Genomic DNA, 12,212 nt, shown 5'->3' with positions numbered 1-12,212 from the left:
CTAAAAATGATTTTAGAAAATTATTATTATTCAGAAAGTTATATTGTTATTATTGTTATTATTATTATTATTATTATTATTATTATTATTATTATTGTTGTTGTTGCTATTTAGGGGTGCTGTGATGAAATTTAGGTGTCCTAAATTAGGTGTCGCCAATGTCCTAAACCCCACCAAAAACACCCCTTATACTGCACAACACAAAACCAATAATAGTAAAACTGTCAAAAAATAAATGTACAATGATTTTTTTTTAATATGTCAATTTTAAATTACATATATGAGAAAAATGTCGCTATGATCTAGTCTTCAATCAAGAGCCATGCACTGTAGAACTGTCAGTTAATTTTTCCATCTCCAAGTTTTGTAGTGTCCATCCAACCAATCAGAAATCTGAACAGTTTGAAATCGCTCAGCTAGCCAATGATACTGACACTGGGGGAGAAAAAAGTGATTCATCTACAGGATTCCAAACGAGCTTAACTACTCTGACAGATATAGCCTACACATGCTTCTGGCCAGAAAATTTGGGTTGGCAAATTTGGGTGGGTGGGTGCCCACCTCTAGATCCGGCCATGCCAGTGATTATCATTCCCTTAGAGAACAATATTACTTAGCTTATCTCAAATTCTCAAAGTCTACCTCAAATTCTCATGACACAATTGCCACTGGGCTGACAGACAAATATTAACACTCACTATGTCATGCTGCAAGATGGGAATGTCACATTAAACCAGCTGACTCTTTACACCAATGCATAAGAGTAAAGACAGGCACAGCACAGGGACGAATGAACAATATACATGTTCTCACAGGCTAAATTAGGTCCCACAACCACATAGTCACAAGGGAGTCAGACACAGGTTTTTCTGCAGGTAGCAGAAAAAAAAAAATTGACATAAGCTAACTCACAGGGAATAAAATACTCCTGTGAGAGCCTGAGCCTATTCTGATGTCTGATTAGGTGAGTCAAGTCCCATAAAGTGCTACTGACATGAACCAAGCTGACTCAAGGGGTCCTGCTCAAGATGGCGACTCAGCCTCCCCAATTGGTCTACTGCACCCAGACAGTGATAAGAGCATGCCACTAAATGGTATCCCCCCAGAGGGCAAAGAGCCAAATGCACCCATCAACCTAAACCAAAAAGGAGGGGATGTCGACAACATTCAGTCAGTCTAACATGAAAAATGTGGGCAATGAATGTAATTGTTTCTTGTGAGCCTATTTTTTGTGCATCTATTTTTAGGCTTCCTCCTAGCTGCAGCATCTGGATATGTGCATTCCAAGAAGCTGAAGAAGGTGTGTGTGTGCAGTGTATTTCACAGGGTACGGGCTGCACAGTCAGATATGTGCACACAATTGCATGTTAGAGAGCCATATAAACCATATAAAGTGGACATCAACATTTCCTGCGTGTCAGCACCTGCATGGATGTTAATTGATCAAAACTCCCAGAGGAGCAGATCTTTGCCTTTGTTAAGGTGACAGGCACGCCTCATTATCACAAAGTCACCCTGATTCAGGTTCCCTCTAGTTGCTGGTCATCCTCACTTGGGACTCTGGTTGAAGACTGGGGTATTGAATTGCAAAGTACATTACCTTATATTACATTCATTTAGCAGAGGAGTGACTTCCAGCACAATAGAACATAGGCGTATCCATTCAAGTTCCAGTTTTTTACAATTGCTAACAAGCGTTTACCTATAGTTAAGATACTTTTTCTAAACTCTTAACACAGCAACACACCTATAGCATGCAATTAGCCAAATAGTTCATTTTCTGCTAAAAACCACATTTTGTTCATTAAATACCAACTCTACATTTCAAAATGAACATTCTCTACATACACTAACTTTATCAAAATATGGCAAACCTGACTCGATATCAAATCATTCTTTCAAAACACTAGCACATTTTCTATCCAAGAGAAACATATGGTCAATCATAGCACAACGACTTTCAAAATACTAACAGCTGATGGCATTACAAAAACTGCATTACTTTTCATGTTTCAGTTCTACCTGCATACAATAGACAATATGAAATCCATTGTTTTTTTTTCAGTTTCAGTTTCAGTTTCCTTTTACTGTAAACCACTCTACTTTTTTGGTTGAGTGTCGAATGTGCTTTTTTGGCAATATACTATCTAAAAGTGAATGAGTCATCTTTACTTCATAAAATGTACAAAAAAAAAAATTGTAAGTGACAGAATTGCTGCAGTAAAACCTTTATTAGCAACATGAAATTGCTGCCAGCGATCAACAAAAAATACAACGTACATGGCCTTTGGTTCCAAATGTATAAAAATAAAATACACAAAAACAGTAAAAAAAGGCACAGAAGGGAAAAACACAAAAATGCACAGTCCTGTTCTAATCTATACAATCTTCAGCATTTGGCCACATGTTCTTGTCCACATCACATCTTATGTTGTCTCTTGCTATGCACCTTGGATAGAAACGCTTGGCATGCCTTATCCACCCCTGGCAGTCTTCAGCTGAGATGTCTCTGCAGCTGGCATCCATTGCAACCAGGTGGGACATTTGGTCATGTGGCCGATGATCATACACTTTCCACCTCCAGGCAGAAAAAAAAATTCTCAGTGGGGTTTAGGAAAGGTGAGTGGGGGAGGGGGGGTGTATGGGGGGGCGCTGCAAACCAGTTTGTGATTGAATGTGAATGGGGGAATGCTACATTGTCCTATGCACAAATGCCCTCATGTTTCCTCCCACCTGTTCCCTTTCTGCTTCTGGCACCAGTTGTTGGTGGAGGTCATCTAAAAACAAAAGAAGGCGCTCAGTGTTGTAGGGACCAATCCGGCATTTCTGCAGGACCACACCAGCAGTCGAGATTGCAGCACACATTGTGATATTTGCTCCTCTCTGACCCGGAACATCATCGGTGGCCCTTTTTCCTGATGACGTTTCTTCCCCACCAATGTGGTTTTGCCAGGTTAAATCTTGTCTCGTCTAGATAAATGATTTCATGTGGGGTCTGATTAGCCTCCAACTCCATGACTCTCTGAAAGAAATCAAACACAGTATGTGTAAATGCTTTTCAGTATGCCCTACTGTATGTGCTGTTACCCATGTTTACATGTAGAGTAGCATAGTGTAAAACTCATAGAACAAGACATATTGGATAGACACTATACCTGGAGGTATTGGTGCGGAGTTCCTTGACCCGCTCACTCTTCCTTTCAAAAGGTCCGAGTCCGAGCAATAGTAGTCAGGCTGATGCTTTCCACATTGTGAAATACCAGGTTGTCCTCTACAATTCTGGTCTGAATTTCTCTCAGTTTTATTGCATTGTCAGCAATGACCAATCCTACAATGGCTTTCCTCTTCCCTCAGAAGGAGGAAGACATTGCGTCCTTTAGAGGAACAAAAATACAACATATGTATTAGCATTGGGACTGGTGGCCTACAGTTACTGTGGGACATAGAATCAGTGATGATAGAAGAAGCCCTGGTGAAATGCATTATTTACCCATTGGTTTGTTGAAAATTCCGGATAATGGAAGCCACGGCTGACCATCCGAGTTTAGGCTGGACTCTTTGACCAGCCTCTCTCAGTGATAGACCACGGTTTATCACATGGTCTATGACAGTGGCTCTTATTTCATCAGTGACAACAGTTCTTACCCTATGCTTCCATTGCAGCGAATTTTGCTTCGCTGTCATTCAAGTTGTATGGGGGCGAAATCAGAGCGAATTTCGCCCCCATACAACATGAACTAGAGCGAAGCAAAATTTGTTGCAATGGAAGCATAGGGTGACTCTCCTTTGAACACCACCACACATTCTTACTCCCCTCCCCTACCTCCCCTTCTCCCTTGTCCTGGTCCAACTACACCTCTGCCTGGTCCAGCTACTCCTCTTCCTGGTTCTCTTCCTTTCCCTCATCCAACTATTCCTCTCCCTTGTCCAGACATTATTTTTTCTCTCTCTACTCTTCTGTGTTGTTCTGTATCCACACTGAACAAAATCAATCTGAAAAGTCCCCTTTTTACTGTATATGTCCATGTAATTGAAAGAACTTCAACACCTGGCTATGTCTCCGATTGAGACTGGAATCAGCTGTGGTTGGTCTCTTTTATGCAACTTAAATCAGCTATTTCTCAATGTTTCAATGATGTGTTCATTCAAAAATGCTTATGAGCTGTTTCAATATAGCTTTTGAGCTGCTGTTGTTGCAGAAGTAAAGGCTTTATACTATATTTAAGGTTTTGAACATTAGGTTTTCATTTCTGGCATACTGTGTGCAAGCATTTGTAAATAAGACCAGAAAGATCCATAATTTTGGTATTGGGTAAGCTTGTATGTAAAGAAAATGTAAGCATTTTAGAAATGTGTTAATTGATTCTGTGAAAACAACATGAATTGTGTTAATGGTATGCTCCACAACAGACAGATGTTGTGCTAATTGTGTTTAGAGTTTTGAAAATGTGACTCCAGATTGGACAAAAGGATGTTATTGATTGTAAAAAAAATGTAAATGAGCAACAGTGTCAGACTGGTTTAAGATGTTGACTTTGTGCTTTATTGGTGACAGCTCTCTTGTAATGATTCATGAGCTCTTAGGACTTCTTATGCCACATTCAATTCATTTCTGATCATTAAAATTTGCTGTAGAGTTGTATTGTCTCTGTTCTTAAACTATGGTTGACCCTGGTTTGGCAAAATCTAGCCTGATATAGGTGATAAAGATTATTTAATACTTAACATCTAGCGTGTCTTCCTTGTCAGATTTCTGGCATATATTTGTCTCACACATAAACGTAATATGATTGATCCTAAGATTTATAATTATTGTTTTAGTTTTAGTTTATAGTTTCCAAAATTGTATTAAAATCAGTAATGGAGAGGATGTCCAGGAGACATTTGAAGCAAACTGTAATATATTATATGATATAGATATGCAATAGATGTTTGGCATTATAGATTAGATCATAGATGTTATAACTGCATGTTCAGAGCTGAGCTTTTACTACTGAGTCTCAGCCACAGCAAACAAAAAAGTATTGTTTTGCAATGACAAAGGGGAACGTTCTTTTGCATTTGTTTTTGTATTTCTAAAAATAGAAACAGGGCTTTACACCTCTTTAAAGCTCACATGTTAGAACTGGGATTGTGGGACCTGTGGGACAAATGCTGTTTGAGTTAAATAACACACCTTCCCAATGTCATACTACTGACATACATACTATAGACATACTATAGATTGCATGTGGATCCCTGGCTCGAAGAAACAAGATCCTCTTAATAGACTGGTATAGCGTGTGTGTGTGTGTGTGTGTGTGTATGTGTGTGTGTGTGTATATGTGTGTCTGTGAGGGATGAGACAAACTTTCATGTTTCTTCAACCAGAAGGCGTAAGCACTGAAAAATTAATTTCAAAATGAAAAAAGGTCCCTTCTGCTTATCAGAAAGGGCAGCTGTGTGGCAGCTGCTTATGGGTTTTCTTTTTTTTTCCTGAAATGATGGCTCCAATGCGTTTCCTCAGAGACCCATATTTTCCCATTAGTGTAGCGCACTCCACTGGCTCTGACTCTGGGGAGGACTCGGGGGTATTGAGCGAACAAGCACTGCCAAAACATCTAAGCACTTATAGGGCTCTTTGCTGTATAAGAATCTCTTCCTCTCTGTTTAAGAAACTTCCCCCTGTCCAGCTACAGATGCACTTCACAATCACGGCCCTTAAAATGCAAAATAGAGCCTTTATTGCCCAGAGTCGAACTGAAATGAGTACAGCAGCCATCCTCTTTCTAGGCACTTATAATTTCAAAATTTCCATCCGTAAATATGTGCCTCAACCACTTTAATCAATTCAGTTTCAAGTGCCACAGGGTAACTGTAATGGTGCTATTTCTAATGACGACTTTTCATTCCATCAGAACTGATTCAAAATACAGAACATGTTAAAATACAGAGTGAATAAAATTCAAATTAAACAAAAGAATTGGCACACAGGTCATAATACATCTTCACTGCTGCATTTGTAATGCCAATGGCAACAACAGTCCTTGTCACACAGATTTTTGTGAAAGGTATTCCTCTCTTTTTTATGCTCAGTCTATTGCATCAAATTTTAGAGCCAAAGAGCCCAGTGATTTTTCATTACAGTCAAACAGTGTGTGTGCCACACTCCTGTGAATTATAAAGCTACAAACATTTCAAATGCACTCTGTCTGGCTGGAGAGATCTCCCTGTGGGCTTTTTTTCTCTTTTGACAGCTTAAAGTATATAGACAGCAGTCTTCTGATGGGCAGAGTTTTCATTTAATTCTCAGAATTAATTTACTGGGAGATCTAAAAATGATGTCATAGAACATTTATAATGGGAGAGAGGCTCTAGACCCTGCCTTGAATATTAACAGCTTGCTGATGTTCCAATCCATTTTATCATTACAGATATCATAGTCCTCAATGTACTGGTTCTGAATGTTTGCAGAACATGCAGATTGCTCTTTTGATTTCCATTCATTTCATTATTATTATTATTATTTATTTATTTATTTTTTTGCAGGAGTTCCTTTTTTAATGAATCACTGCAATATGCCATACTTTAGAAGGGTCTCGCATTTTTCATATTCACAAATACATGTTACTGCATCCCACTGAATACTAACTGGAAAGGCTCTATATTATAAGTTCAGGATAACCAACAACAACAGACACAGGAAGGCAAGAAAGAAGAAGTGGAGAACATTTAGTTTAATAATAAGCTGCTGTATACATTCAGTGATTGTTCAGATTTTCAGATTACCAGAAGTCGTTGGTGAGACCTGCAAACATTCAAGTTAGGTTTCATTGGATGCATTGTCCTTTTTTGTTGATATGTTACACTGCAAAGCAACCATATCCCACAGTCAGGTACTGGTTTATAATATGACTCTTTAAAACATCTTTCTGATTTAAGCCAGTCCGCTTCCACACAAGATTCTGAAAAATCTGCTTTGGTGTTTCTGCAATTTTACCTACCAAGTCATGATGGACTCAACATTTAAAAGTGGTTTGAAATAATTACCAAGTAAGGCTATGACAGCAAAGCTATTGATCTAAGATCACATTCACTTGGATGCAATCTTGAGATCCTAATTATTACAACAAAACCCTTTTCTGTAGAATGATTCATGTTAATAATGGCTCTTCTGGAACGAGTCTGACTCTTCCAGCAATAGCATTTAGAGCAATTTATTTACATCACAATGCTTAACTGAAGATCAACCTAGCACAAACAGATTTCACAGACTTGTATGGAATAATCTCACCAGCTTACAAAGCTGACTTAAACTTTTTTCTCTACTTAAATATTAAGACTAAACAATCACCTCTGATATCATGGTCATTATTTGTTTATTTTTTTGTTTGCATTTTTTGGTTTCTTCTGATCTCACTCTAAGCTCATTTAACTGACACTACTGTTGGTGCTGATTTTTTTTCTTATTTTTCTATTTGCCCACACAGCTCACAGAAACTTGATGGCACAAGAACTGACCAATAAGAAACTCTTTTACAACAAGATAGACTGCAAGTCAACAGTTGCCAGGGGTAACATAGTAAACAAAAGTCCAAGTTCAATATGAAAATGGAAATCATGATCATTTCAAAAAAGAATGACGAATCAAAGAAAAAAAAATCTGTTACTTTCAAGTATAACTTACTGACAAATTAACCAGACAGCATTACATTTTCTCATAACACATTTTAAATTATGTATAAAATAGATTTTGGCATATATGTTTTTTTTTCCTTTTATGTGTTTGTGTAACAAATGCTACTTTAGCTTCAGTTGAACACAAATATGTATGTTTTATTTTTCTTTTGAAAGGAAACATTAAAGGGATTGTCACATAACAACAGGTTATTTAAAAAATCATAATTATAAACCCTTCACAGAGTTTCAAACAGCAAGACATGTGAGTGACTGTCCCTTCTACATCCTAGCCCCACAGTCAGAATTTCAAAAGAAAGAACACCAGAGCGCAGTTATTGTAAAACGTGCCCCATAAGCTACAATCAAGAATAGGCGCGGGAGATTTGAAAGCAGGATCCAAGTCTTGTAGAAAAATTCTGTTCTGTTTGAAAAACCACTTTGTCACTTGCTGTCTTGAGTACATGTGTTGATGCCCAGTGTTCATTGGTTTCACCATTGGCTGGTGGGAAAAAAAAATGAATCCTGTCAAGATCTCATAATTATGGAATGCTATATATTCAAGGAAACATGGGGGGGGGACACCCAGACAAATTGAAAAACAAAATGGCAGCAAAAAAAAGTTTTCCCTTCTTTTTTTTAAGTGGCATACACAGCAAAACATCACATTTGAACCAAGGGAATGTCTGTACAGCTGTCCACTATGCAGCGGTTTCACAAAAGAGCCCATTTGAAGGAAACTGGAGAGTAATCCGGCACCTGCAATGAACCGCAAACCAAGAAGGCAATACCAAGGAAAACAATACAAAAATAAAAAGGCATGACTCTGATTATATCCATTGTGGCTCCAACATATTCAGTCACCTACTGCAGTTCATCTACAAAAAAAAAAAAAAATGATTCCAGAGGGTTGGCACGTTACACAGTAACCGGTGACACTGCTGTCCTCTCAGCTGGGTGGGTGAACGAGAAACATACAAGTCACATGATGACGAACCATTGCCCCCCCCACCCTCCCCTCCACGCGCGTCAAGCTAAGAAAATTTCTTCTTTGCATCTCCTGATAAAAAAACTTTCCTCATACACGCAATTCTGTAGATATGTTTTTCTTTCTCCCCTGCTCTCTCTCATGCCCTCGCATGTTGCGTGCAAAAAAAAAATACAGTCCTTCAGACACACGCCCATCGTTTTCCAACTCTGACTGACCGGGGGCAGCCCTCCTCTCCTCCTGCCACACCTTAGAGCACGATGTCCTTCAGGCGCCTGGTTCCAGGGGACTCCTTGCCTGGGCAGTCGTGTAGAGCCTGGTTGACTTCCCGGGAGGTGGGCTCACTGTCCTTCCCCTCCGGCTGCCTCAGCAGGGTGTGCTTGGCGATCCTCTCCACGTCCCGCCGCTTCAGGGTTCCATAGGCCAAGGGGGGCTTGGCAAGGGGGCTCTTTAGGTGCACGGGCGACTTGACGGGGCTCACCGCCTCACGCCCGTTGCCCGCTTCGCGCACCGCCCCGTTGGCCTTGGGGCTGCACGCCGGCGGCTCGGCTGTCCTCCGGCCCTTGGCCTCGTTCCGCTCCGCCTCCTCGGGCCCGTCCTTCCCGAAGGTGGCGAAAGTCCTTTTGGTGGTGCCGGCGCAGTCGTCGTAGCGCGGCACGTCGGCGGCCGACGTCTCGATGGGCAGGGCGATGACATTGCGTCCGTGCTCCGGGGACTTGGCGCGGGCTGGCATAGGCACGCGGGGCATCCAGCAGCGGTCGGAGTGGCCCAGGATGCGGCACTCCTCCTGGCAGTGGAAGGTCTCGCCAGAATCTAGACAGGAAAGGAGACAGAGGGGAGAGCTATGGTTAAACACCCTGAGAGCCCGCCTCAGAGACTTAAACAGCACAACAGTCTGTAAAGGCCGCCCATTACTGCCATCTCAACTAATTAGCCGATTTTCTCTCGTGAGTCTAACTGCACTTTCTCTGTACCATTCATGTTGCAGTCAAAGCATGACAGAAATCTGTAAGAGGCTTGTCTGAAGCAAACCGAACAGGCCTGTTTTCTTTCTTTTGAAGCAATTTGCTTTCTTTCTTTAATGTGTAAAGCTCCTGTCTCAACACAAAACATTCTGCCATCGACTATGCCTGCTTAAATATGACAGAAATCCAGGTTAAAAAAAAAAAACAACCGAAGCCTGAGACTCTGTAAATACAGCAATTAAAGGGAGTACTGTGAAATCAAAAGGCCATTTCTAGCTTAGACATAATTGGGGTTTTTGCACTGATGCACAATGAGAGACAGGGCTTAAAGAGCGCCATCGGATATTTCACTGTGAAAGACACAAGAAAAGCACAAGGATCACTGCCTGGTTCACCTTCTGCTGTTTGGCAGTCATAAATATGTAATGATGTTTAATGTTGTTGTGAAAACAAAATTTGTCTGAATATGTTTTGTTACATGTAGCCGTCCTTTTTTTTGTTGTGACACAGGGAAGAACTTTCAAACCGATTTTCACATCATTATAACGACATAAAACGCTCTCACTCAAGCTGAGGAGCTGTCAACTTATTCCCCTCTGCTAGTACTTAAAAGGCCTACATTTCCTCCTTCTCGCCGTTCTCTTTTGACACTCTTGCCAGAACAACTTTTTCAAAGAGCCTTTTGATTCCATAAATATTTCATTTCTGGCCATCTGGACAGATAACCTCTAAACAACAAGGACAGGAGAGATGCTGATATGTTTCTGCACAGCTGTGTCTACAGTGCGCTCCTAACCGAGTCAGAGACAATCACAAAGAGAGGGAACACGGATTTATTTATTAACTGTGACACATGCCGCACGACAGTGCAAACGCATGGCCGCTCCCCCTCCTCAGAACCGAAATGGCATTGTTCGAAAAAAGTGAATTAGCAAACATCTGACTCAGGAAGGTACATGTGGGGCTGTGCAAGCGGTCCTGACCTGCAGTCTACCTCCCTCCCTCCCTCTGTGCACTAGATAAGGAAACAGAAAGCTGTGTGCGGGCACATCCTCTACGCCCCATATATTGCCAGAAGAACTGAGGGCCTGGACCCGAGACAATAAACGTGACAGGAATGGCTTGAGGGAAGAGTGTCATTGACCCCCAGCACACATGTACGACTGGTAATCTTGGTTTGACAGATCACCCCATTAATGTTGCTTATTTATTTATTTATTTATTTATTTATTTATTTATGTATTTATTACCCTTTACAAGCTCAGCCAGACATGATTGCCCCTGCCCTTGGACTGATATTTACAGACTGAGGGCATATCTGCAAGCACTGCTCAAACCCATCCGATGAGTACAACCGATGAGGCTGCAGGCTGGAAGGCTGTCCTCACCCACCCATGGCATATTTCATTGTGGGGAGGGGGGAGACAGATGTGAGGTCAGACCATGAGGACCTGTGGGACAAACAGTGGCGGTGCTTAGGCCGAGTGATCCTTGGCTCCGGTTTCTTTTGTCAATACTATTTTAAAAGTTTGTCCCATGCAGTGAGTTAGTCTTTAAGAAAGGTGTCGGTGGTAATGGAGGAAGCCCAGTTTGTTTATCCCTCTGGAATAACATTCTGGGAAATAAAATAAAGTAAAATAAAAGCCTCTGAAACTACTGCGGTAAATGGCCCAAATTTACTGTGTAATTACAAGGCCCCAGGAACAAATAGAAGTCTCAGAAGTACTTTTCATCACCGGTTGTCAGTTATATCACCATGGTAACATGGGTAAGCCTTTACATCACCCAGGAGCATGGAGACACACACACACACACACACACAAACACACACCCGCACACACACACAAACACACACCCCGGCTAGCACACCTGCAATCAAAACAGTTCCCTTGAAGAATTCTTCAGTCAAATTAAGATGCGCGGGATTTCAGGGAAGATGGATTTATCAGCATCCGGCTGCACTTCTCAATACGAGCCTTCAAAATGAAAACCTATCAAAATTAAATCTCACCTAGTCTGAGGAGGCATAATACTCAATTTGTGAAAACATGTACCTTCAAACACCACTTGTTACACTGGGAAGAATATCTGAGGATGTGAACTCCTGAAAGTTGTGTTGTAGGCTTTATTGAAAACTATCATCATAGCTCTCCTGGGGCAGAGAGTCAGGAGTAATGGATGACATCACTCTGAAAAAAGTAAACTAGCACACAGTGAGTCTTGCCTCAGCTGGTTCCAGGGAGCGTACAAGGCTGATTTGTATCAATGATTTGTATATATTCGTATGTAGTGAAAAGAATATTGAGCAGTCATTAATTGCATTTTAGAAAACATTGTCCCTCACAGGATTTAAATGGGCAATTTCAATCTCAGGTCCACTGAGAAGCAGAAAACTCAAATTAAATGTTTCCTTGTTCACCCTTCCAGTCTTACATGCAAATAAAACTACATGGAAAGGAAGTATAAGGATCCAAGTCCCTCTGCACATGAGGCATATGAATTTCTGTGCTTTAAACAGAGTTTGATTTCAAATTAGTCAGTATGAATCCAGGAACACTCTAAATATGTACAACCAGATCTACTACGTGTTGGCAAATCATAAT

The 12,212-nt window shown here is 40.8% G+C and overlaps 1 protein-coding gene across 4 annotated transcripts in view; it reads right to left on the bottom strand.

Annotated features, from left to right (window-relative positions):
- Positions 1–7,740: 7,740 nt before the first annotated feature.
- LOC118774302 (protocadherin-19-like) overlaps positions 7,741–12,212 on the bottom strand; it is a 57,982-nt gene continuing 53,510 nt past the window's right edge. For all 4 annotated transcript variants that reach the window (XM_036523552.1, XM_036523554.1, XM_036523553.1 and 1 more), the window contains exon 5: positions 7,741–9,457. In XM_036523552.1, the coding sequence (XP_036379445.1) occupies positions 8,895–9,457 (563 nt within the window). In that variant the 3' untranslated portion in view covers positions 7,741–8,894. The remainder of the gene's footprint in view (positions 9,458–12,212) is intronic.

The sequence above is a fragment of the Megalops cyprinoides genome, chromosome 3 (assembly GCF_013368585.1).
Source record: "Megalops cyprinoides isolate fMegCyp1 chromosome 3, fMegCyp1.pri, whole genome shotgun sequence".
Lineage (NCBI taxonomy): Eukaryota > Metazoa > Chordata > Actinopteri > Elopiformes > Megalopidae > Megalops > Megalops cyprinoides.
The sequence above is the reverse complement of the archived record's forward strand: the minus strand, read 5'-3'. Positions and strand labels throughout refer to the sequence as shown.